Raw genomic sequence first — 27,000 nt, forward strand, 5'->3', positions numbered from 1 at the left:
TGGAGCTGTCACAGGTCTGTGATGGGGGCTTGTAATCTGTGATGGTCTGTATGCCCCGCCGCAGGCTCTGTGTGTCTCTGCTATCTTTGAGGTGACGAGATATTCCTCTGGAGTACTGTCTCTTAGCCTCTCTGATGCCACGGGACAGGTTGGCCCTAGCTGTCTTCAGGCTCGCCTCGTCTCCAGCTCTGAAGGCAGCATTCCGAGCTTTCAGCAGCCTGTATCCATGGCTTTTGGTTGGTGCAGACAGTGATGGTTTTGGTGACTGTTACATCCTCAGTGCATTTGTTAATGTAGGCTGTAACAGTCTCTGTGTACTCCTGCAGGTCAGTGGTGTTGTTGTAAGTGGCAGCCCGCTTAAACATATTCCAGTCTGTGGTGTTAAAGCAGTCATGTAAAGCCTCTGAAGACCCCTCTGGCCACACTTGTATCTGCTTACAAACCAGTTTGGTGACTTTAACGAGCGGTCTGTAAGAGGGCATTAGCATAATAGTGATGTGGTCTGAGGCGCAGAGGGCGAAAGCTTTGTAAGCGCCTCTCTGGGTGGTGTAAACAAGGTCCAGTGTGTTATTTCCCCGTGTTGGAATGTCAGTGTGTTGCTGGATTTTTGGAAACACTCTTTAAGAGGGATGTACACAGCAAACAGCAGCATAGCTGTATATTCCCTCAGTAGATAGAACGGCCGGCACTTAACCATAAATTCCAACACTGGTGAGCAGTATTTGCAGACTACAACAGCATCGTGGCACCAAGCATCATTAATATTGCTCTGTCGGCACGATAGCACGTTAGCTGGTCGAGCTGAATGGCGCGGTCCGGGACACTGTCGCTGAGCCATGTTTCTGTGAACACAAAAACACAACAGTCCTTTGAGATGAACATAGAAGTCAGATGTAGTCCAGTTTGTTATCGGAGCGTACGTTGGCCAGAACGATGGAAGGGATAGTGGGTTTGTGTGGACTAGCTGCTAGCCTAGCTCGGAGACCTCCGCGCTTACCCCGCTTCTGCTTCCTCTCACACCGCTTGAGGTGCCTCCATTGTGGGCGAGGTGCAGGAGTGGGGGTCAGTGATTGAATAGGCCTCTGGAGCAGACCCAGATCACTCAGCATCCACAGAGTTCAACTTAACATTGGCAGAAACAATGTCGAGGAAAAATGTTCAGCTATAAACATGCTTAAGGGCAGATAAACGCAACGAAGACGTACAAAAAAAACCCTGCAACATACAGGATGAAAAACACCGTTTGGTTGGGAGAGAGAAGCCGCTGCGTGTGCAAGCGCCACCATCTTGATTCACAATTTTCAGCCACAATCCTGCAGAATTTCACCCCAGTTTTGAAACTTAACCATCCTGTAGATCCAGTAACGCTTAGAGCTTTGTTAGCTTGTTCAGGTGTTTGATTACAGTTTGAGCAAGACTCTGCAGGACTGAGGTTGGCCACCCCTGTTCTAGTCACGTGAAGGGATTAGAAACTCAAGAACAGCAACGGTTTAGATCTTGCCAGTGATTATCAGTACCAGGTTGGTTAGAGCAAATCTTTAGCCACTTGATGCTACAGAGTTGACTTCAAAAGATAACATGGCAAGACAAGAGCTAGTAATTGAACTGAAATTAGTCACTTAGAGTTGGTACAAAGTTAAGCGACTCCACTTTCCCACCAAATTCTCAATGAAATGTTGGAGCAACTCAAACTTGAGCATCATACTGTGGTTGTCAACCAGGAAGCCTACTTTAAGCAATTCTTTATAAAATAGAGTTCACATAAGGTCTGTCTTTAGGGTTAAGTCAGTCAACTTCCCCATCCCTCCTGATTAAAACCTCAAGTACTAAGAGTGCCAGTTTAGCCACAAGGACAAACACATGTTTAAGTCAAAACAAGACAGAACAAAAACCCGGAAGCAAGAATAGGTTTCTTAAAGTTTATTGAAAACCAGGTGAAGTCTTGTGACGCTCTTGAACCATTAGGGGACCAAGTGAGGCCTTGCCTTCCCACTGAACATCTAGAAAAGCAAACACCTAGGTCAAATACAGCACTTAAAGCATCAAAAGCAACTTTGAAAGCAGCTACCTACCACTGAAAGCAGCAGTTCCACTATCAGGACCACATGTTGAGTCACAACAACCACAAACCTGGTGGTTTCCATCAGCTGCAAACCATCTGCAATGAGACACAAGTTAGACACCACACCTTTAAAACTAAGGTCTTTATTGCATAAACATACCCATTGGCAAAGGAACATGACTTGTGTCCAGCATCACTAGGTACAGAAGCAATAGTGGCCTTCAAGAGACAGGTTATATAGATCTGCAAGAGACTCAATTAGGTCAAACCCAAAGCAGCAGGTAAAACTCGAATTAACTCTTGACGCTCGTAGTACATACAGAATTACTGTTTCCTCCCTGGAACATGAATGCCTCCAGCTGGAACTGGACCTTGTCATACTGGGTTTGAGGCATGAACCGGGAGCTGGAAGACGTAGCCTTGGCATCCACAAAGCACCTTAAAGAACAAGAATGTGAGCTCACAGTTATATGACCTTAAAGGCATAACAGGAGTCCTGAAGAGCCTCAGGCCTGCAAAGTTTAACCCTAAACCTTGATTAAAAGCACTTTGCTTGTGGCATTTCAGTAAACTTTAGAGCTTGATTAGGTTCAGGAATTTGATTAGCGTGGGAACTCAAATGCACTTGATTTTTTTTCTGAGCTTTGGTGTTGTTGACTTTACACTTTAATCTTCTCTTGGAGCTGAACTCCGCAGTCCAGTGCAGGTCAAGATTTGAAGAATCCTGCTTTAGAGCATCAAGTGCAAAGGCTCCACGATGTACTCGGTGACAAAATTACAAGATGCACTTCAATCATGGAGTCACTTGACGCTATAGAGTTGACCCTAGTTATCAATTAGGACTAAGTTGCTATAAATGCCAAAAGCAAGATCAACTCAACAGCATCAACCTCAGCTACAAAGATTGACTCGGTCAACTACAGAACCAAGTGTTGAGACCTTACCCATCATCGTCAGGTGACAACAGCAGATACAATGAGCAACTCAATACCAAGAGTTCAACTTACCCATGATTATCAATGAAGGCATATCTCGGAAGGGAGTTCACATCAGGTACTTGGGTAGCCACACAGCTGTCCACAAACACACGCAGAGGCACATGATTGTACACCTTCACAGACGCCTCAATATTGAAGACATTACCCAGGAAGTAATAGTTTGAAGGCCTCTCATAGGACCAGTCATCTGCAAGAAGAACAGAGTTTAGGCAAAGCCACATTCACAAGGCCAAAGGTCCAAAGAAACTGCACCTACCCAACATGATCTTCAAGGAGAAGAGCAAGACATCTTCACCAACCTCTGTTGAGGCATAAGGAACCCAAGTTGGAACCAAGGCATTGCTGCTTACATTTTGAAGCCTGCAGTTCAAGACACAGTTAGTTGATCTTACAGTTGCAACAAGGCAAGAGGCAACAGTCACTTAAAGGGTCACTTACCTTTGATAGTGGCATTGAACGCCAACAATCGCGCCATCGGCACGGGTAATTGGAGTGCCAGCAAGTGCCTCGGGAGCGTAGGTAAGAGAGAACGTGTAGACAAGCTCATCCTGAGTTACCTGTAAGAGATGGAAGTTGTTACCAAGAGCATTCAACTCAGCCATGCTCTTGAGGTTATGCCACAGAATACTCATTTTGGGTTCCAAGGAACCTTTCAGTGAACGGTTCTTAAAGAACCAAACTCAGAGTGAAGAAATCTTCATTTAAGGGTTTAAAGGACATTCACAGAGTCACAAGTTCTTACCATCAGCACACTGTTGCAGTTCTGTAGTTCATACTCAAAGATGAGCACCCTAGATTCTGGATCCTGACCGACAACAGAACACCCTCCCAAAGATAAACCAGATGGCTGGATGAGGTGACCATTGCTAAACAAGTCCTGCTGTACCTCCACAAGAACACTACTCTCACTGCATTGAACAGCTACGCTACTGGGAGTCACGGGTTGCCTGATCTGGAAATCCACTGCCAACTCACTCTGAACCTCTGGAACAACTGGAAACCTCCAATCTAGAGGCTTGACTGGACCCTGCATCAGCTCCTTCTCCTGAACTCCAAAAGGACTCTGCAAGGCAGAGGTCATTCCCATAGGGTTCCAGAGTCCTCGAGGAGAAACAGCAGGACCTCCGGAAGCTAGATGTGATTTTGGGCTCATGCTCCTTGGACTTTGATGGTACTTCAAACTTCCCTGTGCATTGCTCAGATCAAATACAACAATCACAGCCAGCACTAACACACCTTGCAGGAATGCCATCCTAACAAACCTGGAATCAATGCCACAATACTCACCAGTGCTTGACTTTGCCTTTTATACAGCTTTGAATTAGGATGCCCCCCCCCCCATTTCAGCTTAATTGATTACACTTGATTCTCCTCCAGACCTGGAGAGTTTATCTATTAGCAAATGAGAAAAAACAAACTGGAAACAAGAACAGGTTTAACAAATTTATTGAAAACCAGAAGTCTTTCATTGCTCTTGAACCATTAGGGGACAAAGTGAGGCTTTGCACCTGGAAAAGCAAACACCTAGGTCCAGTACAGCACTTGAAGTATCAAAAGCAAATTTTGAAAGCAGCTATCTACCACTATCAGGACTAGGGGTGGGGAAAAAAATCGATATTGCAATATATTGTTGTGCTCTCTGTCGCAATAAATAATCGATACACTAACGGCCAATATCGATATTTTATTACAACACAAAATGATTAATTTACCCGTCGTCAGTGTCACTGTCACTACCCAATATCTACCATTCTGTTTGCGGGGGGCGCTGTTCGAGTAAATAGGGGTAAAGTGGCGGAAGCAGCGGCCAGTGAAGAACACAAGTTATCTAACAACAACAGAGAAGAAGTGCAGAAAAAAGAGAAGTGAGAAGAATGGCGGAAAATAATGAAAAACAAGTCAAAGACGCACCTGCTAGTTGCCTGTTTCACACATACTCCGTCTGCAATGCGTATGCGTTGAGTATTTTTTTCCGCACCCATGTTAACGGATTAGAGCGTTCACGCTGCACGCGGTTGCTGTCCGGCAGTACGTCCCAGAAGCGGTGTGCAAGTGCATTCAAGTGCATTGAATAATACGTTGTTTATAATACGTTGAGTGTAAACGTGAATATATCTAGTATTGTATTAGTGTACTGTGATAAAAGAGTATCACAATGCTGAAAAAGCACGTGTGTATTTGAAAACAAAATAACGGATAAATGGTGTGTTTGTGGTAAACAGCCGCGGATCAGGAACGGACTGCAAACGTGTCCTGTGTGAAAGCAAAACGAGTCCGTGCTGCTTCTGCATCGCATACGTAACGCACACGGACTGCATATGCACTGCAGACGGAGTATGTGTGAAACAGGCGTTAGTGTTCCTCAAGAAGAATATGCCTTGATGAGACCACTGTCCAGGTTAACATAAAGCACTTTACAGTAACTTACTACTGACGTTTCAGTATCATGGTTTACACATGTTAGTTAATGTTCATGTTGTTTTTTAATGTTCAGGCACTTTTACCTGTCTGGCTGTACAGTGTTTACATTTAAGACCAGGAGGCAGTGAGTTATTATGCAAATGCATATTTCTTTGCACAGTGTTGGAAATGTTGGCATTAATAAATGCATAAGATTTCCTTATTATGGGTATTTTTTTCTTTTTCAGTCACATATATCATGATATATCGTTGATGAAATTTCTTCCAATATATTGAATATCGTAGATATCGTGAATCGTGATATTATCATTATCGTGGGCCACATTTCGCCACAGAATTGAATCGTGAGTTACCTGTATCGTCCCACCCCTAATCAGGACCATGTTGAGTCACAATGACCACAAACCTGCTGGTTCCCATCAGCTGCAAACCATCTGCAATGAGACACAAATTAAACACTGCGCATTCAAAACTATGTCTTAAAAATAAACATACCTATTGGCAAAAGAACATGACTTGTGTCCAGCATCACTAGGTTTAGAAACAATAGTGGCCTTTAAAAGACAGATGTAGATATGCAAGAGGTTCCACAGACTATTAACTTCTAATTCTTGTAGTACAAACAGAATGACTGTACCCTTCCTGGAACATGAACGGCACCCATCCATGGGTTTGAGGCATGAAGCGGGAAATGGAAGACGTAGACTTGGCACCCGCAAAGCACCTGAAAGAACTTAATGTGAGCTTGAGCATTAAGTCACTAGATGCACTCCCAATTCTCAGTGACAAAGAGGTTAGAGTAACTCAAGAAGGGGTAGTTGAACAACTCAAACTTCTAGTAAAGGGGTGGCCAACATTGGTCCTAAAGAGTCAAAGTCAACTTTATTGTCAATTCTGCCACATGTACAGGGCATACAGAGAATTGAAATTGCGTTACTCTCAGACCTATGGTGCAGACATTAAATACAAACAGTAACATTAAATACAGTGAAAAAATACGAATAAGTACAAAAAAACATATAATGTATAAAAATGAAAAATACAATATACAAGTAAGGGCACATGGTAGAGAGTGCAAACCATGTAAACAATATAGTGCAACAGAGCTTGTGTGTAAAACTGTAAAAGTGTCAGAGCAGTCTTGTAACAGTCCTATGAGTAGTGTGAGGTAGTTGGCAGACCAATGCTGCGCAAAGTGACTGGTGCAGGTCAGTGTGTGTGTGTGTGTGTGTGTGTGTGTCAGTTCAGAAAGTTTGTGGGGCAGAAGAGGGGAGTGAGGGGAGTGGGGGCAGAGCAGGGAGAGAGTTGAGCTTCCTGACAGCCTGAAGGATGAAGCTGTCCTTCAGCCTGCTGGTCCTGGTCTGGAGACTTTGCAGTCTCCTCCCTGATGGCAGCAGGCTGAAGAAGCTTTGCATTGGGTGGGTGGGATCAGCTGCTATGCAGAGGGCTTTTTTGATGAGACGTGTGCTGTAGATTTCTTGGAGGCTGGTGAGAGGGACACCAATGATCCTCTCAGCTGCTCTGACTATGCGTTGGAGAGTTTTTTGGCAGGATGCATTGCAGGCTCCAAACCACACAGTGATGCAGCTCGACAGGATGCTCTCGATGGTTCCTCGGTAGAATGTGTACATGATGGGGGCTGGTGCTCTAGATCTTCTTAGTTTGCGGAGGAAGTAGAGATGTTGCTGTGCTTTCTTGGCCAGTGCAGTGGTGTTGTTTGTCCAGGAGAGATCCTCAGTGATGTGCACACCCAGGAACTTGCCCTGAGGGGCCCCCGTGTTAAGAATGATGGTGCTGGATGTGTTACTGCCGACCCGTACTGCTTGTGGTCTTCCTGTGAGGAAATCCAACAGCCAGTTATACAGTGAGGTGTTGAGCCCCAGCTGGATCAGTTTTTGAGAGAGCTGTTGTGGGATGATAGTATTAAATGCTGAACTGAAGTCTATGAACAGCATTCGGACATATGAGTCTTTTTTTTTTTTCAGATGTGTGAGAGCTGAGTGGAGTGCAGTGGAGATGGCGTCATCGGTCGAGCGGTTGGGCAGATACGCAAACTGGAAGGGGTCCAGTGAGGGAGGCAGGACAGACTCAATGTGCTGCATGACTAGCCGTTCAAAGCACTTCATGAGGATGGGGATAAGTGCAACTGGACGGTAGTCATTAAAGCAGGAGGGAGATGACTTTTTTGGGACCGGAATGATGGTGGTGGCTTTGAAACATGTGGGGACGACAGCCTGGGAGAGTGAGATGTTAAAGATGTATGTGAAGACATCAGTGAGTTTCACTGCACAGTCTCTCAGTACACGACCAGGAATGTTGTCAGGACCCGGAGCTTTGCGAACGTTGATCCTGCTGAGGGATCTCCTCACACTGTCCGTGGACAAAGTCATCACCTGGTCACCAGGAGGGGGTGGGGTCTTCTGTGCTGTGGTGCTGTTTTGCACTTTAAAGCGAGCGAAGAAGGTGTTTAGCTCGTTCAGCAGGGAGATGGAGCTGTCACAGGTCTGTGATGGGGGCTTGTAATCTGTGATGGTCTGTATGCCCCGCCGCAGGCTCTGTGTGTCTCTGCTATCTTTGAGGTGACGAGATATTCCTCTGGAGTACTGTCTCTTAGCCTCTCTGATGCCACGGGACAGGTTGGCCCTAGCTGTCTTCAGGCTCGCCTCGTCTCCAGCTCTGAAGGCAGCATTCCGAGCTTTCAGCAGCCTGTATCCATGGCTTTTGGTTGGTGCAGACAGTGATGGTTTTGGTGACTGTTACATCCTCAGTGCATTTGTTAATGTAGGCTGTAACAGTCTCTGTGTACTCCTGCAGGTCAGTGGTGTTGTTGTAAGTGGCAGCCCGCTTAAACATATTCCAGTCTGTGGTGTTAAAGCAGTCATGTAAAGCCTCTGAAGACCCCTCTGGCCACACTTGTATCTGCTTACAAACCAGTTTGGTGACTTTAACGAGCGGTCTGTAAGAGGGCATTAGCATAATAGTGATGTGGTCTGAGGCGCAGAGGGCGAAAGCTTTGTAAGCGCCTCTCTGGGTGGTGTAAACAAGGTCCAGTGTGTTATTTCCCCGTGTTGGAATGTCAGTGTGTTGCTGGATTTTTGGAAACACTCTTTAAGAGGGATGTACACAGCAAACAGAAGCATAGCTGTATATTCCCTCAGTAGATAGAACGGCCGGCACTTAACCATAAATTCCAACACTGGTGAGCAGTATTTGCAGACTACAACAGCATCGTGGCACCAAGCATCATTAATATTGCTCTGTCGGCACGATAGCACGTTAGCTGGTCGAGCTGAATGGCGCGGTCCGGGACACTGTCGCTGAGCCATGTTTCTGTGAACACAAAAACACAACAGTCCTTTGAGATGAACATAGAAGTCAGATGTAGTCCAGTTTGTTATCGGAGCGTACGTTGGCCAGAACGATGGAAGGGATAGTGGGTTTGTGTGGACTAGCTGCTAGCCTAGCTCGGAGACCTCCGCGCTTACCCCGCTTCTGCTTCCTCTCACACCGCTTGAGGTGCCTCCATTGTGGGCGAGGTGCAGGAGTGGGGGTCAGTGATTGAATAGGCCTCTGGAGCAGACCCAGATCACTCAGCATCCACAGAGTTCAACTTAACATTGGCAGAAACAATGTCGAGGAAAAATGTTCAGCTATAAACATGCTTAAGGGCAGATAAACGCAACGAAGACGTACAAAAAAACCCTGCAACATACAGGATGAAAAACACCGTTTGGTTGGGAGAGAGAAGCCGCTGCGTGTGCAAGCGCCACCATCTTGATTCACAATTTTCAGCCACAATCCTGCAGAATTTCACCCCAGTTTTGAAACTTAACCATCCTGTAGATCCAGTAACGCTTAGAGCTTTGTTAGCTTGTTCAGGTGTTTGATTACAGTTTGAGCAAGACTCTGCAGGACTGAGGTTGGCCACCCCTGTTCTAGTCACGTGAAGGGATTAGAAACTCAAGAACAGCAACGGTTTAGATCTTGCCAGTGATTATCAGTACCAGGTTGGTTAGAGCAAATCTTTAGCCACTTGATGCTACAGAGTTGACTTCAAAAGATAACATGGCAAGACAAGAGCTAGTAATTGAACTGAAATTAGTCACTTAGAGTTGGTACAAAGTTAAGCGACTCCACTTTCCCACCAAATTCTCAATGAAATGTTGGAGCAACTCAAACTTGAGCATCATACTGTGGTTGTCAACCAGGAAGCCTACTTTAAGCAATTCTTTATAAAATAGAGTTCACATAAGGTCTGTCTTTAGGGTTAAGTCAGTCAACTTCCCCATCCCTCCTGATTAAAACCTCAAGTACTAAGAGTGCCAGTTTAGCCACAAGGACAAACACATGTTTAAGTCAAAACAAGACAGAACAAAAACCCGGAAGCAAGAATAGGTTTCTTAAAGTTTATTGAAAACCAGGTGAAGTCTTGTGACGCTCTTGAACCATTAGGGGACCAAGTGAGGCCTTGCCTTCCCACTGAACATCTAGAAAAGCAAACACCTAGGTCAAATACAGCACTTAAAGCATCAAAAGCAACTTTGAAAGCAGCTACCTACCACTGAAAGCAGCAGTTCCACTATCAGGACCACATGTTGAGTCACAACAACCACAAACCTGGTGGTTTCCATCAGCTGCAAACCATCTGCAATGAGACACAAGTTAGACACCACACCTTTAAAACTAAGGTCTTTATTGCATAAACATACCCATTGGCAAAGGAACATGACTTGTGTCCAGCATCACTAGGTACAGAAGCAATAGTGGCCTTCAAGAGACAGGTTATATAGATCTGCAAGAGACTCAATTAGGTCAAACCCAAAGCAGCAGGTAAAACTCGAATTAACTCTTGACGCTCGTAGTACATACAGAATTACTGTTTCCTCCCTGGAACATGAATGCCTCCAGCTGGAACTGGACCTTGTCATACTGGGTTTGAGGCATGAACCGGGAGCTGGAAGACGTAGCCTTGGCATCCACAAAGCACCTTAAAGAACAAGAATGTGAGCTCACAGTTATATGACCTTAAAGGCATAACAGGAGTCCTGAAGAGCCTCAGGCCTGCAAAGTTTAACCCTAAACCTTGATTAAAAGCACTTTGCTTGTGGCATTTCAGTAAACTTTAGAGCTTGATTAGGTTCAGGAATTTGATTAGCGTGGGAACTCAAATGCACTTGATTTTTTTTCTGAGCTTTGGTGTTGTTGACTTTACACTTTAATCTTCTCTTGGAGCTGAACTCCGCAGTCCAGTGCAGGTCAAGATTTGAAGAATCCTGCTTTAGAGCATCAAGTGCAAAGGCTCCACGATGTACTCGGTGACAAAATTACAAGATGCACTTCAATCATGGAGTCACTTGACGCTATAGAGTTGACCCTAGTTATCAATTAGGACTAAGTTGCTATAAATGCCAAAAGCAAGATCAACTCAACAGCATCAACCTCAGCTACAAAGATTGACTCGGTCAACTACAGAACCAAGTGTTGAGACCTTACCCATCATCGTCAGGTGACAACAGCAGATACAATGAGCAACTCAATACCAAGAGTTCAACTTACCCATGATTATCAATGAAGGCATATCTCGGAAGGGAGTTCACATCAGGTACTTGGGTAGCCACACAGCTGTCCACAAACACACGCAGAGGCACATGATTGTACACCTTCACAGACGCCTCAATATTGAAGACATTACCCAGGAAGTAATAGTTTGAAGGCCTCTCATAGGACCAGTCATCTGCAAGAAGAACAGAGTTTAGGCAAAGCCACATTCACAAGGCCAAAGGTCCAAAGAAACTGCACCTACCCAACATGATCTTCAAGGAGAAGAGCAAGACATCTTCACCAACCTCTGTTGAGGCATAAGGAACCCAAGTTGGAACCAAGGCATTGCTGCTTACATTTTGAAGCCTGCAGTTCAAGACACAGTTAGTTGATCTTACAGTTGCAACAAGGCAAGAGGCAACAGTCACTTAAAGGGTCACTTACCTTTGATAGTGGCATTGAACGCCAACAATCGCGCCATCGGCACGGGTAATTGGAGTGCCAGCAAGTGCCTCGGGAGCGTAGGTAAGAGAGAACGTGTAGACAAGCTCATCCTGAGTTACCTGTAAGAGATGGAAGTTGTTACCAAGAGCATTCAACTCAGCCATGCTCTTGAGGTTATGCCACAGAATACTCATTTTGGGTTCCAAGGAACCTTTCAGTGAACGGTTCTTAAAGAACCAAACTCAGAGTGAAGAAATCTTCATTTAAGGGTTTAAAGGACATTCACAGAGTCACAAGTTCTTACCATCAGCACACTGTTGCAGTTCTGTAGTTCATACTCAAAGATGAGCACCCTAGATTCTGGATCCTGACCGACAACAGAACACCCTCCCAAAGATAAACCAGATGGCTGGATGAGGTGACCATTGCTAAACAAGTCCTGCTGTACCTCCACAAGAACACTACTCTCACTGCATTGAACAGCTACGCTACTGGGAGTCACGGGTTGCCTGATCTGGAAATCCACTGCCAACTCACTCTGAACCTCTGGAACAACTGGAAACCTCCAATCTAGAGGCTTGACTGGACCCTGCATCAGCTCCTTCTCCTGAACTCCAAAAGGACTCTGCAAGGCAGAGGTCATTCCCATAGGGTTCCAGAGTCCTCGAGGAGAAACAGCAGGACCTCCGGAAGCCAGATGTGATTTTGGGCTCATGCTCCTTGGACTTTGATGGTACTTCAAACTTCCCTGTGCATTGCTCAGATCAAACACAACAATCACAGCCAGCACTAACACACCTTGCAGGAACACCATCCTAACAAACTTGGAATCAATGCCACAATACTCACCAGTGCTTGGCTTTGCCTTTTATACAGCTTTGAATTAGGATGGCTCCTCCCCTTTCAGCTTAACTGACTAAACTTGATTCTCCTCCGGACCTGGAGAGTTTATCTATTAGCAAATGAGACCGTTTTAGTGTCACTAGCCAATCTTTGCTTGTTCTTGATTTAACAATTAAGAAAATATGACAGGTTGTCCATTATCTAAAAGTTCATTAGTACTCTCTTTTGAGTTTTTAGTTTCATTCGGGCTCAACGCTAATATATATATATTAGCGCTGAAAATATAAAATTAGTAGGAGAAAAAATATATCAGTAAATTGGCAAAATGGGCTGGACTAAGCAGCCCAAATGTCATCCCTAATTGGTCAGGTACAATAAAGTGGGCATAAACATTAATTGCCCCATTTTTACTTTTAATTGTATATTTTTAATTGAATGGATATCTAATAATAGCACTTTGGTGCACTTTTGACTCAATCCCTGTAATGTATGGAGATTTCAGTGAGAGAAATTCATAAATATATTGCTAAAATATTTTAGATATAAGAAAATAGAAATATTAAGTCTCAACATCTTATAATGACTGAAACTGTTTTAGAAACACTGAGATGCACTGACAATGACAATGCATTTTAATGCATCCACAAAACCATTACATGAGACATGGCGCCCTCTGGTGGCTGCTGGGATACATTGGAGCTATAAATAAAATTAATCTTGATACATTTAAACTATAAAAGAGTTTGTAAAATCAGTAGAATTTGTAGTACCACTTTTATTAATACAATAATTCAATAAGTATTTTTAATAACAATGTTACAGTACTAAAATGACTACAAACCTTTTAATTTAAAAAAAATGTAAATCTAATTAAAATACATAAAAATATATTTAAAAAATAATTAAAATAATTATATTAAATAAATTTGCCAATAAAAAATATGCACTTCAAACCATACAAAGGATAGAGACACAAAGCATTACTTTAAGAATTTAAAATATTTATTTTCTGAATGAAAAATATAGATGTTTACAGTGGGATATAATTTAGCTTTTGACAGCTGTACAACATCAGAACACGCACTTATGATGGCGGCAGCGGCTGAGATCTCGCTCTACACGACCAAACCAGATCAGAATCCATCCGGGGTAAACAGCAGTTTTACTAGCTTCAAATGCAATGTGGTTAAAAGGTAATAACACTCAAAAATAAGCAATAAAAACAGTATCTGCTTATTAATAAACATGTATTTCAAAAAGCAGCTCTGGGAAGGGCTTGTACAGTCCAGTTTTCAGCTTTGTTCATTACTGTCTTGAAGTTTTCCAGTTCAGATGAACACTGATCATTGTCCACTCACATCTGCAAACCTCAAACATCGTAGCAGTTCGTCTAAATCTAAACTGACACAACTCAACGTGAAAAGGGTTTGAGACAGACATTGTGCTTTTACAACCATTTATTCCAAAACAAATGACTTTACCTCATAGTAATGATGGATTAAAACCATTGAAGGAACCCAACCTGTGGATATGTTTGGTTTTTGAATGTTTCATGATATTCAGATGCACAGTATAATGTGAAAAAGTGATTGTCCTTCACACACACACACACACACACACACACACACACACACACACACACACACACACACACACACACACACACACACACACACACACACACACACACACACACACACACAAATTACAGTTTAACCAAAACCCAACAAGGACACACTGCTATTGTTTTAGGCACCAGTCAGAAATCAATGAGAATGATGACTCTTACAAAGAACATTTCTGATCATATTTCAGCACAAAATCAAAAGAAAAAAACTTAAATATAATTAATTTTATATTTAACCTGGGACAATTAAACTTTCTTTTTGTTAGAATACTGTCATGTGAAAGAAATCTCATCCTACTTACTGAAATTCAGTAATACATCAAAACTTTACAAATTGATTTTATTATTATTTAAATTGTACTGCTTTTTAATTCTTTTGATTTTTGTAGTGATATTTGACCTGGAAGTTTCTTTTAAGTTTCTGTGAAATTCACCCGTGGCTCCACAAAATCTGTAAATATCTAAATATTAAAAAATAAAAACCAAACCAAGCCTTTGTTTAAAAGGGACACTGTATGTACGCTTGGACTTAAAGGAATAGTTCATCCAAAAATGAAAGTTTGCTAAAATTTTAATCATCTAAAATGTAGGTTTGCTTTTTCATGAGATTTGGAGAAATATAGCAATTCATCACTTGGTCACCAATGGAAGTGAATGGGTGCCGTCAGAATGAGAGTCCAAACCGCTGATAAAAACCTCACAATAATCCACAAGCAATCTAGTCAACCAGTTAACATCTTAAAGAAGCCAAAAGCTGCATGTTTCTAAGAAACAAATCCATTATTAAGGCAAGACAGTGCAGGTGAATAGGATAAAAAAAAAATTAAAAAAAAACTAATAGTTATCGCCTTGCTTACTCATTACATTGATAACCGCAAACATTTTTTGCATTATAAGTTTTCTAAAATGTTAGGTTTAAATATGCAAATGATGCATTATTTAATGGAATATGCACTAATTTGCATACATTTCTAGTACAAACGTCAAAACACTGAAAGAAGTCAGTTTCAAAAGTCTTGATTAATTTTTTTGACATATTAGAGTCAAAAGATTTTACAGAGGGTCTCATTTTTTAATTCGGATATTTTCAGAATTTATGGGGGAATAAAATTTTGTATATAATCAAGCTAATTCTATATGAACAAACCCTTCTGTAAAAACCTTCAGGATATAGACAGGAATGCAAATGTAAAGTTTGGTGTGTGTAAGTGCTACTGAAGTGGAGATTTAAGGCTCAGTGTAGGAGAAAAAACTCATTTTGAGAAAACGAGATTATTAATTGTAACTGAAATCTATTGACACAAACAGATAAAGTGCTATAAAAGAAACACTTAACAGTGTTTTTTGGATGTGTTCTTTCTACCAGTCTGAAAAAACACTTTATGAAAAACCAAAAAGCCCAAAATCTCAAACTTGACAGATGCCTGAGAAAACAGTGTTTTTGCCTGCAGTGTCTCCCCTTAAGACATTTAACTTTAAACCGTCGCTTCAGGCCAAAAATAAAAAAATCAGACAAAATAAAAGTCCTTTATATTGCTTTCAAAAGAGACTTATCTGAATCAGGAGAGATCAAGCACTGTTTACAAGCCAAATATGTGGCTGAACAGACACAGAAAGAAGAGTTATTATCGATTATGGAGTCATGGAGTTTAGCCTGAAGCAACAGTCTAAAGTTAAAAACGTCTTAACAGATTTTTCTCTTACAAACACAGCTTTTGGTTTCTCAAGAGGTTAACCGATGGACTAAAGTGGTGTGGATTACTTGTGAATTATTGTGATGTTTTTGCTCTCATTCTGACGGCACCCATTCACCGCAAAGGCGAGCAAGTGATGGAATTGTACAGTTTTGGGAGAGCTATTTCTTTATAAACATGTAACAGCACCATTATGGTGGAATGTAGCATCAATCTGCACTGCTTTATCATAAATAGCAACCTGATTGAAAAGATTAAAAGGGCCTAATGATTTGCTATGGCACAGTTCCTCCGCAAACAGAATGGATAATGCAGTTTCACAGTGTTTTAAGACATTTTGCTGAAAACTCTTTGGTAAACCATCATGGCTGGTGTGTGTGTGTGTAAGATAATGAGGTCACAAACCATTAACGCTGTCTGTGACGCTCTTTGGTGTGTCAGGTTATTGAATATTGCTGGTGGAAAAATGTGGCAAGAGCTGGAAAAATACAAAAATCATCCCTAATGCAATGAGAAAGCCTTTCTGATTATTATTCGTAGAATACAGTTTTCATATACAATTTTAATACATATTGTAAATTATTTATAGGTTGCGTCTGCGATCAGAAAATAAACCCTCCCGTCTTTGGCCACGTTCAAACTTGAGATGCATTTGATCGGCGAAACCCGTTTTTGGGTTAAACAATAAAATCTCTCATGCTTTACCATGCCGCGTAACACTGGACGTAGTCGTAATCCTGTTATATCCATCCCATGATGCAAATGGGTGAATCTCAAGAAGAAGAAATAAGCATTTAGACATTTTGCATACAAAAAAAAAGCATGATTTCGTGAGATTCATCCATCTGCTGAAGTTCACACGTCTTTAAACACTGCGTCCGCTGTTTTCGTTTTGGCTCGCTAAACCTTCATGCGTATAAACTAATAAAAAATCCACGAGGAACCCGGTATAAAACAACCACTGCAGTTCAGCGGATCGTATTAAATAACAGAGCTGCGTCACTGGCGTCTATGTACAGCCAAATAAAAGTGCTGGGACTGACATCCGTGTAAAAGCCCACAGTGAAATCTGTGAATAATACTGGTAAAATAGAGCGCGGCGCAGCGTCCTTCATACTTGCCCCGGCTCGCGTCTCGCCCCGTCACTAATACTGTGAGGAAGCGCTCGGGAAGCCAAGCTGCGCCGGAGCCGGGTCCGTTGCGATGCGTTGTCGGCTCCGGCGGGGACTGAGGGGGTTGTTAGAGGCTCGTGGGACGGAGGACGTCTCGTCCTCTGCTGTTAGCGCTGGTGTCAGATCAGTCTGGAGTTTCTCAGGAACTGAATGAGGACTTTGTAAATGAAGGTGTACTGGGAAAGCGTCTGTACCATCATCATGCGTTGCTGCCGCAGCAAGTTCAGAACAGTCGGGACGTCCAGCATCTGTTGGGAAACGTCGACACATCAGGGAATGTCAGTATTAAAATGTTACTATTTTACAATACAATCCAAATTTAGAGTCTGAACTATGCGTTCTATATTAAACTACACTACTGTTCAAAAGTTTGGGGTCAGTACATTTTTCTTCTTTTTTTGTTTTTTTTTTTTGTTTAAGAAATTAATACTTTTATTCACCAAGGATGTATTAAGTTAATAATTAAAAGTTTATTAAAAGTTAATAATAAATAATTTACATTGTTATAAAATATCTATATTTTGAATAAACACTGTACTTTTAAAACTTGTTATTCGTGAAAGAATCCTGAAAAAAATAATAATAATAATAATAATCACAGGTTCCAAAAAGTATTTGGCAGCACAACTGTTAATATTATAAAACATTGATAATTCTAATAATAAATCAGCATATTAGAATGATTTCTGAAGGATCATGTGACACTTAAGTCTGGAGTAACAGCTGATGAAAATTCAGCTTTTCATCACAGGAATAAATTCTATTTTAAAGTATGTTAAAATAAAAAACATTATTTTATATTGTAAAAACATTTTGCAATATTACTGTTTTTTTTCTCTGTATTTTTAATCAAATGCAGCCTTGATGAGCATAAGAGAATTCTTTAAAGACTATTATAAGTCTTTCTGACCCCAAACTTTTGAATGGTAGTGTATATAAAAAGTCCATCAAGACAAACTTTAAGTTGGCTTGAAAAAGCCTGATCAGAAAGTGTGAAAAAGTTTTAAAGCTTTAGAAGTTGTAGAAATTTTATGGGTTTCAGTTTAAAGTTTAAAGTAGTTTTAAAGCTTAAAGCTTGAATGTTTTGAATGTTTTTTCTTTAAGTATGAACTCAAGTGTTTCATTAGTGTTTTATATACAAAACCTGTATATAAAAAGGTAAATAAAAATATATAGCTACTTATGAATATTTTAATAATTATATAACAATTATTAATATTAAAGTATGATAATTATTTATAAATATAAAAAATTTTAAGTCTTTAATCTGAACTCAAGTCTTTAATAATTTACTACAAACAATTTATATAATAATTTCAATCTGTACATAAAAAGGTACATGAAATAAATATTTGCATAATATTAACGAGTTAAATACATTTAATGAAATAACATTTAAAGGTCACATATTGTACACCTTTCTGGAGGTTTATTTTAGTTGTTGATGTCCTTAAAAATATATATATTTGCAGTATAAGTGCCAAAAACCAATATAATGCAATATATTTTTACAGCTCCTCTCTTAGGAGTTCTGTCAAGAACAGGTAGATTTTGGCCCGTCTAATTAATATTCATGAGCCTCTCTTCTGATTGGCCCGTTGTTTTGAGTGACGCACAGTCAGGCCAACCACAGGTAACTAGGTCATGAGTAATGTAGCCTGCTGTGGCTTGGTGATATTCAACAGGATGTTTCAAAATGATAATTGTTTTTTGTTTGCTAGAGTGCCTTCTGGGTGAAGTACAGTCTGTTCAATGTGTCTGTCTTAACATCTCTAGCTTGCGTTACATCATTGCAGTCAATGTTTGGAAAATTGTGAAACAGCTTTTTCAGTGTTTGATTGGCTAAACGACTGTCCTTGAGTTACACAACCATCATCGTCTGAACTTCTGTGCCTCTGGGCTGTGATTTCATCACATTAAATGTGTATATACTAGGTCTAAGTGCAATACAAACCCATCTGCAGAGAAGGCCGTCATCTCTATTCCTAGCAACCGTGTGTTTGTAAGCTCAGCAGAAGTGTAACATTTCTTTCTGCCAGCGGTGAGCAGTGTATGTCGTTAACCCTGGAAAGCGTCACCAATCCGCCCTGAAACGCTGCTGAAAGCCACTCAATCTCTCATGCGTTCATGCCACTGTAAGCACAGGACATATGTACCTCATTATGTTCCAGACAAGCTATCATGATCTCAGACAGGATGACCACACCAGTGCGTCCCACCCCTGCGCTGCAGTGCACCAGGACCGGCAGGTTTGTGTTCTTTGGGTCGCTGGAGCTGTTGGTGTGTCGCCTCACCGACTGGATCTCCTCCAAGTATGCTGAAGACACAGAAATAGAGCGCTTTAAAAGAGCCACGCCAGGCCAAAACACACAAGCTGCACAACAGAAAGGCCGGCTATGGGGCATGCCGCAAGAATACTGTTCTTGAAGCCTAAAGGCATGCATGATATGAACAGCATTACAATATATATATATTAGGGTTGCACGGTATACCGGTACTACGGTAGTATCGCGATACTAAAGCTTAAAAATACTCGCGGTGCCTTTGCATTTTTGAAATGGTAGTATGGTCTGTACGGTAGCACCGTATGATACGTTGTATGCACGGCAGGAACACTGTTTAAAACGTTCTTTTCGAACATGCACGCCAGCAGAAATCATTTATTAAACATCAAAATATTTTACTAGAAAGAATTTTCGGATTATAATAATTCGTTTCTGGAAGCATCTTTGCGATCACAAATGCAATTCCATTCATTAACATAGTGGTTTTGCAATTGGTTTGTATCAATCATTATATATATGTATTTTTTTAACATTATAAATGAATACGTTTTAATATACAAGCTGCTAACTTGGAAATTTTAAGATATGGCAGCAAAAATGCTTGTGACAGTTCAGCAATATGACACGAGCAAGATGTTTTTTGTTTCGTTTCTGTGTTCGAATCCGCGTTGGTTTGGGCGAATCACTGATTCATTACGCCATTCATAAAAACGAGTCATTTGATTCACTTCTGAATGATTCAGCCGTTTTGAAAGAATCGTTTGAACAACTCAGTGATTCAATCATCAACACTGCTGCCACCTGCTGGCGGTTTTAAGTTTCCCGTCATGTTCCATTCTTTTTCAACATATTTCTATAATCAGAGTTTTGTATTTAAAACATTAATCTTACAACATTATTTATGCAATTATAAGTACAGTCTAAATGTATAAATACCACATTGAAATGTCACTCCATGAAGCTTCTATGCAGTGCTAAGATGAGTTTTGTTTACATGATTTCACGGATAACAATAGCCAGTCATTCATTCACATTAATGAAGTACTCAGAGAAAAATCTTGTCTGTTTTCATTTACATCTTTTTATTTATGAAATTTTTATTCATTTTGTAGAATTGAATTTTAAATGAACAGAATACTGCATGGTATCGTGATACTTCAACTGGTATAGTATCGTAAGTCATTTTTATGGTATCGTGACAACCCTAATATATATTATATGATGTCTTATGGTTATTGGGCTGCAGTCAGCATCAGTAAGGGCCTTAATTTGGGTCGAGGATCGACCTGTGTCTTCACGGACAACCCGTTGGATCCTGCGGCTCAGTGCAGGTGAAATTTTTTTGGGTCTACCACTTGACTTTTTTGTCCCATAACTCTCAGGATCTTTTAAGAAATGTAAAATGACTGTCTTACTGCGTCCAACCTCGGCAGCGATGGCGCGCTGCGAGGGGCCTTGCTTGTGCAGCTCAACAATCCTGCTACGTTCAAAGAGAGAAACCTTTTTGCCTTTGCCATCAGGAGATCATGACAGTGTGACTGCCTGAAGAACAATGACATGAAAGCCATATTTTTGTGCAGATTTTACCTTTTTATGGCTATGGTCTTAAACTTTTGATCAACTGATGAACAGCCTGTTTGAGTTTAAATGCCGTTTTCAATAAATTGCCAACTTTCTATTTTTTGTCTCTTGCTCCTGTTTCTTCTTTTGGCATTCTGAAGCAGTACTTACAACCCACTTATGATCCAGTTGAACGTTCTGAATCAAATGATTCGCGATCCGATTGGAGCACTTCGAAACAGTGAATCTTTTTGCGACGCAGTGGTTTACTGATTTCGGAGTTTCCAAAAAGCTCCGTTGATACTTTGCTCACCTTCTCTATAAAATGTATTCATCGTTTGAAAATAAATCACTACTATTAATAGGCCTAACTTACGATGTTTTTATTAAATTGTGATCACATAATACAGCTTCCGTCGTATTAAAAACATGACCTGACACTCATTATCTGTTTTTTGCCTAAAAAGACGGGTATATATTGCGCGTTGTTAACAGATTACACTAACAGTTTGGTCAACCTCTGCCTATGGAGAGAGAAAAAAAAGTTTTCAAAAGCATCCCCCCCTCTGTTTTTTTCACAAATCGCACACTGCATATACACACACACACACGACAACCTAAAAAAAAAAAAAAAAAAAAAAAAATTTATATATATATATATATATATATACACACTAGGGGTGTGCAAAGCAGCCGGTATTTGTATTTGTTAAGGGGGGAAAAGTATTTGTATTTGTATTCGAGTAAAATTCAAAATAGGTTTAAAAATCCTGTTTTGTTTTTTTGTGCGCTAAACTTTTAATTTACGTTATAGTGTAAGTATTCTTTAATTATATCCATTATAATAATTATGGATATGCAATATTGGTTGATGTTTTTGAATATGTAACAAGGAACGTCATTGAAAAAAAAAAAAATAACATGACAGCCATTACCTCATCCATGGTTAAACCAACTAATAAAATACCATTATGAACATTATGAACCCCACCACCACCAGTCCTTGTTGGAGGATGCTGAACAGACAGAATTAAAATAAAAATAAAAATGTTCTTCTTCTGAAAGAACTTCTTTCTCGTGGCGTCTGCCGTTGCTAAGCAACCATGACCTGATCTCTCAATGACGACTCGGAAGTTTCAGCAAAGCATAAATGGATTTCCAGCATTAAAAATCGCTTGCATTAGCTCTGCTATTAAATGTCTTTAAAAATGGTTATTCATGTACAGATATGATCAGCTGTTCCTCCAACTTGGCTGTTTTTTCAATGGTATAAGGGAAAGGGTGAAGCTGATTTGTTGGTTCTTGTCACATGACCTGCGTGCGCATGTGGCATTCTGAAAAGTTGAGATGTATTTATCCAAAGACTATAGAATATTTATCTCGATGCGGCGCGGACGCGCCTGGAAAAAACGAGCGCGTAGCACCGTGTGAGCGTTGCTTTCATTATGAGCGCGCATACCGCATTTGAACGGCCCCTAATAGAATAATCTCCCGATCAAACTCTGCTTCCCAAAGTTATAAACCCAGTTAAGGTACAGAAATATATTCATCAAAAATAGTGACGCAGTGAAGTCTTTTTTCACCCAGCCGAGTCTTCTCTGTTGCTGTGTGGAGCAGCCTGTGTCAGTCACCTCTTTTACCCCCACCCCCCGACTCCTGAATGTCACTCACTCACTCATGCGGGCATACACTGACTGCGGTCTCCTGAGGAAACGCAGCTTTTTTGATAGAAAGTTTTTCTTGTTCCCGAATACAAATATTTATTAAGGTATTTGTTCGAAATAAGTATTCGTTAAAAACACGCTATTTGTGCCTTTCCGAATACCGTATTCGGGTTCGGCTCCACCCCTAATATATACACACTACACTATACAACAAAAATATAATAATTACGAATATACTTTAAATATATAAAATAATTTAATTTAGGAGAAGTATTTTTTTAACGGTTTATATATAATTGGTTTATTTTATATTTGACTGGCTTATAAATAAACTATGCATATTTTTCTTAATGCAAAATTATTATTATATTTTATTATTATTATTATTATTATTATTATATTAAAGTGAAATCCGCAAAATATTTCTCTATATATAGTAATATTATATATAAATAGTATTTTTCTTCTCCCAAATAAGTTAAATAATTTATTTTGTATAAGTATATTAATAATTCCTATATTTTTGTTTTTTTACTCAAGTTTAATGTTATGATAATACTAATAATACATTTTTGTATTTTTCTTCTCTCAAATAAATTAAATGATTTATTATATATATTTAAAGTATATTTATAATTATTATATCTTAGTTTTTATACTCTAGTTCAATGTTATAATAATTATATTTCTAACTCATAATTGTATTTTTTTTTTCAAATAAATGTAATATTTTTTTGTAAATTATACATTTATTATATTATTTTGACACTACTGTTTGTGTTACATGTTGTGAGTTATAATAACAGATTTTTGACTTAATTGTATTTTTCTTCTCCCAGATAAATTAATTTATTTTATGTTTACAGTATATTAATAATTATATTTTTGTTTTTATACTCTAGTTCAATGTTATAATAATAATAATAGTAGATTTCTAACTTAATTTTTTTCTTCTTCCAAATAAATTAAATTATTACTTTGTATATTATATTTATTATATTATTTTGTTTTTCAAACTATAGTTCAAAGTGTTTTAATAATAACAACAACAGATTTTTGACTTAATTGTATTTTTCGTCTACCAAATAAATTAAATTCATAATATTATATTATTTTGTTTAATAACAACAACAATAATAGATTTTTAACATATAATTGTATTTTTCTCTAATGCAATAATGCTAATAAAACATAATAATTTTGCATTAAGAAAAATATGCATTATGTGTTTATTCATAATATACCAATTAAATATAATCACATATTTTAATGCAAAATAAAATACATTTTTAGGTATACATATTTTTGGTATATATGACTCGGAAATATGAGCTGGATTAGTATTTCAGCAACAAGAGAATACTTTCACTTTTGTTTCTGGTACAAAACAGAAACTACAATGTCTTTATTTTATCACAAGCAGATTCTAACACCATCTGTAATGTCCCGAGTGCCAAAAGCAGTACATTTAATATAAAAAAAAGCCCTGCATCTGTGTTGTACTTACAGAGAAATCCTTTAAAGTCCTCCGGGCAGCCGTGGTCGGGCCAGTCCGTGTACTGCAGGTGCCAGACGGTTCGCTCCTGTCCCGTCAAAAGGTGTTTGATCTTCAGGCCCGTTGTGGCGTAGCACCCAGAGTCTGTGCGGAAGCGTGTGGTGATCTTAAATCGACCGTACGTAACAGTGTTGTGGCGAGAGCCCAGACGAGGCCAATAGCGGAAACTCTTCTCACGACCTCCTTCCTGCAAGACAGGACACAAAACAAGCAGGATTCACATCAGGTTCAAGAGTGACACTGTGTATAAAAGCCACATTTCTGTTTTGATTTTCACCTCCTCTGCTGTAACCATTGCGATGATGGAGATTCCTTGTTCCCAAACCATCTGCCAGAAGTCTTGGCAGGTGCTGGAGAGCGGACCCTGAGACGCGATATAACTCCACTCTTTACCTCTGACCGTAACCTGATGAGTAGAACGTCAGAAAACAATAGGAAAGCTGATTAACCAGATATAAAACAAGCAGCAATTTTAATAGTGTTCAAGCACTTTAAGACTTATACTTTATGTATAATTTAGCAAGCCTGAACTGACCGAAATCAGAAATAAAAAAGGTGATTTAGATTTCAGGCAATTTAGAATAGAAATATAAAAATGTACTTCTGTAATGGTTATATGCATGATTTCTAAAGCTTTAAGCTTACCTTATTTAGTGAAGTTCAACAGTTTCATTAGGAAGTCTTCGAAAAATTATGCAAATTTTAATGTCAGATTTCTATGATAGTGTATTTTTCTTCTCACAAATAAATTAAACATAATCCAATAATTATTTTAGATATTTATTATATTTATTTTTTAATACTCCAGTTCATTGGGTTTTAATAACAACAACAACTATAGATCTTTAACTTTGAATTGCATTTTTCCTTTTGCCAAACAATTTTAATAATTTATTATTTAATATATTATATTATATTTATTATATTATATTATTTAGTTTTGTATACTCTAGTTCAGTGCGTCTTAATAATAATACATTTTTTACCTAAAATTTTACATTTCTACTCTCAAATAAATTAAATAATTTATTTTATATATTATATTTATTATATTATATGAAATTTAGTTTTTCTATACTTTTTTTAATGAGATTTTTAACTTACATTTTTGTTTTTATACTCTAGTTCAATGTTTTAATAACGATAGATTTTAAACTTAACATTTTTATTTTTCTTCTCCCAAACAAATTTATTATTTTACATTTTATATTATATTATATTATATTATATTATATTATATTATATTATGTTTTGTTGTAAAAAAAAATAGCATAATGATAACTACATTAGAACAATTATTATTTTAGGGCATAATAATAATAATAATTATAATAATAATTATTATTATTATTATTATTATTATTATTATTATCATTATACAACAAATTAATTATTATAAAACTTATTACAACGTAACTTATTTTTAAGATTACAGGCTTTATCTGCATGGTGAGTTTTGGGTCAGAATATTAATTATGAGGTTATTAATAATATTAATAATGTAAACAAGCTAATTAAATAATTTACTTATTTATTATTATTACTATTAAACTTACTAATAAATATATATATATATAATAAACGTATATGTATTATATATAAACGTCTTAAAAAACAGCAAGGTTAAATACATAATACACTGACCTAAAGCATCAAAGCAAAGTGTCCCCACAAGATTATATCATAAAACATATCTACAGCTCACCCTGATGTGTGAGGCGTTGATGTAGCCCGTGTTGTTCTCTTTGGTGGGCACCAGCTCCACACGTGTGTCGTCGTAGGGCAGGACGTCCTGGAAGCGGTTTCTGTCGCCGTTCTCTGGCATCTGAGCGATAGAGCACTCACAGTTGGGCCGCTTCTTGGGCACCTGCTCGTATTCTGTGAACACCATCCCCTGCTCCATGCGCTGCTCCAGGACCTTACACTGCAGGAAACACACAACACAATGTGAGGATCTGCTCACCCCAGATACACCTACAGCACACTAACAGCGATTAAAGGTGTATTTGACAAAACAGTTGACATCTCTCAAAATTCCCCACCTAAAAGTCAATTAGTATCTTAGTTGCTGAACCATATTAATGAACAATCTGCCCTTAACAGGCTGCTGCTTGATGTGATGATTTTTAACTAACACTTGTATTTTTCCTCACCCAAATGAATTATTTAATATTTTATATATTTTATTATTTAGTTTTTTTACTCTAGTTCAGTGTGATTTAATAATAATAATAACAGATTTTAACTTAGAATTGTATTTTTCTTCTCCCAAATAAATTAAATAATTTATTTTTTATATTATATTATTTAGTTTTTTTACTCTACTTCAGTGTTTTATTAATAATAATAATAGATTTTTCTTCTGCCACATAAATTACAAAAAATATTTTTTATATTATTTTATATTTATTATATTATATATTATTTAGCTTTTTATAATTATATTATTTAGTTTTTTTATACTCTAGTTCAGTGTTTTAATAGTAATAATAATAATCAATTTTAACTTAGAATTGTATTTTTCTTTTTCCTCATGAATTAAATAATTTATTATATTATATTATATTATATATTTTTTATATTCTAGTTCAGTGTGTTTTAATAAAGATAATAATAATAATAATAATAAGTTTTAACATATAATTTTATTTTTCTTCTCCCAAATAAATTAAATAATTTTATATATTTATTATATGGTATTATTTAAATTTTTTATACTCTAGTTCAGTGTTTTAATAATAATAATAATAATACTAATAATAATAATAATAATAACAACAACAACAACAAAATATATAAATGTTTTAATTACACTTACAATAATAATAATAACTCAATATATTCCAGAATATTAGAATATAATATAAAGTATTAGAAATACATAAATAACATTTAAAAATATAACACAGTTTTATAATATTAGAACTATATAAATGTTTTATAACACTTACAATAATAACAATAATAACAACTTAATATATTCCAGTATATTAGAATATAATATAAAATATTAGAAATATACAAATAATAATATTACATATAAATATTTTGATGACTCAGTCAACCCAACATCAAGTATAAAAAAACAAAAATAAAAAACAAAAACAAAAAAACAAAAATAAAACATCTTAGTC

General features: G+C 38.1%; 3 protein-coding genes across 3 annotated transcripts in view; all 3 read right to left on the reverse strand.

Annotated features, from left to right (window-relative positions):
- Window positions 1-1,920: 1,920 nt before the first annotated feature.
- On the reverse strand, window positions 1,921-4,312 carry LOC141296237 (zona pellucida sperm-binding protein 3-like). The gene is made up of 8 exons (XM_073827507.1): window positions 3,803-4,312; window positions 3,499-3,617; window positions 3,317-3,420; window positions 3,070-3,247; window positions 2,383-2,500; window positions 2,223-2,305; window positions 2,073-2,158; window positions 1,921-2,000 (listed from the first exon to the last, which is right to left on the reverse strand). Exons 1-8 carry the CDS (start codon window positions 4,310-4,312, stop codon window positions 1,921-1,923), a joined length of 1,278 nt encoding a protein of 425 aa, XP_073683608.1.
- A 5,576-nt stretch (window positions 4,313-9,888) lies between these two features.
- Window positions 9,889-12,280, reverse strand: LOC141296238 (zona pellucida sperm-binding protein 3-like). Its single transcript, XM_073827508.1, has 8 exons — window positions 11,771-12,280; window positions 11,467-11,585; window positions 11,285-11,388; window positions 11,038-11,215; window positions 10,351-10,468; window positions 10,191-10,273; window positions 10,041-10,126; window positions 9,889-9,968 (listed from the first exon to the last, which is right to left on the reverse strand). The coding sequence occupies exons 1-8, from the start codon at window positions 12,278-12,280 to the stop codon at window positions 9,889-9,891; spliced, it is 1,278 nt and encodes a 425-aa protein (XP_073683609.1).
- A 1,009-nt stretch (window positions 12,281-13,289) lies between these two features.
- The window catches only part of ptpn21 (protein tyrosine phosphatase non-receptor type 21), a 40,336-nt gene continuing 26,625 nt past the window's right edge, over window positions 13,290-27,000 (reverse strand). Inside the window, exons 16-20 of the mRNA XM_073826846.1 lie at window positions 25,572-25,790; window positions 24,144-24,272; window positions 23,819-24,053; window positions 18,959-19,119; window positions 13,290-17,050 (exon numbers count right to left, since the gene is read on the reverse strand). Of these exons, the coding sequence (XP_073682947.1) occupies window positions 16,922-17,050; window positions 18,959-19,119; window positions 23,819-24,053; window positions 24,144-24,272; window positions 25,572-25,790 (873 nt within the window). The 3' untranslated portion in view covers window positions 13,290-16,921. The remainder of the gene's footprint in view (window positions 17,051-18,958; window positions 19,120-23,818; window positions 24,054-24,143; window positions 24,273-25,571; window positions 25,791-27,000) is intronic.

Source organism: Garra rufa, chromosome 21 (genome assembly GCF_049309525.1).
Source record: "Garra rufa chromosome 21, GarRuf1.0, whole genome shotgun sequence".
NCBI lineage: Eukaryota > Metazoa > Chordata > Actinopteri > Cypriniformes > Cyprinidae > Garra > Garra rufa.

Bases quoted from the DNA above. Each gene is read 5' to 3' on its own strand.
- LOC141296237 (XM_073827507.1), bottom strand. From the start codon at position 4,312: ATGGCATTCCTGCAAGGTGTGTTAGTGCTGGCTGTGATTGTTGTATTT. The intron at 2,306-2,382 runs GTATGTACTACG...AGTCTCTTGCAG, and splicing joins AGGGAGGAAACAGTAATTCT to ATCTATATAACCTGTCTCTT. The intron at 2,001-2,072 runs GTAGGTAGCTGC...TTGCTTTTCTAG, and splicing joins TGGAACTGCTGCTTTCAGTG to ATGTTCAGTGGGAAGGCAAG.
- LOC141296238 (XM_073827508.1), bottom strand. From the start codon at position 12,280: ATGGTGTTCCTGCAAGGTGTGTTAGTGCTGGCTGTGATTGTTGTGTTT. The intron at 10,469-11,037 runs GTAAGTTGAACT...TTGTTCTTTAAG, and splicing joins GCCTTCATTGATAATCATGG to GTGCTTTGTGGATGCCAAGG. The intron at 9,969-10,040 runs GTAGGTAGCTGC...TTGCTTTTCTAG, and splicing joins TGGAACTGCTGCTTTCAGTG to ATGTTCAGTGGGAAGGCAAG.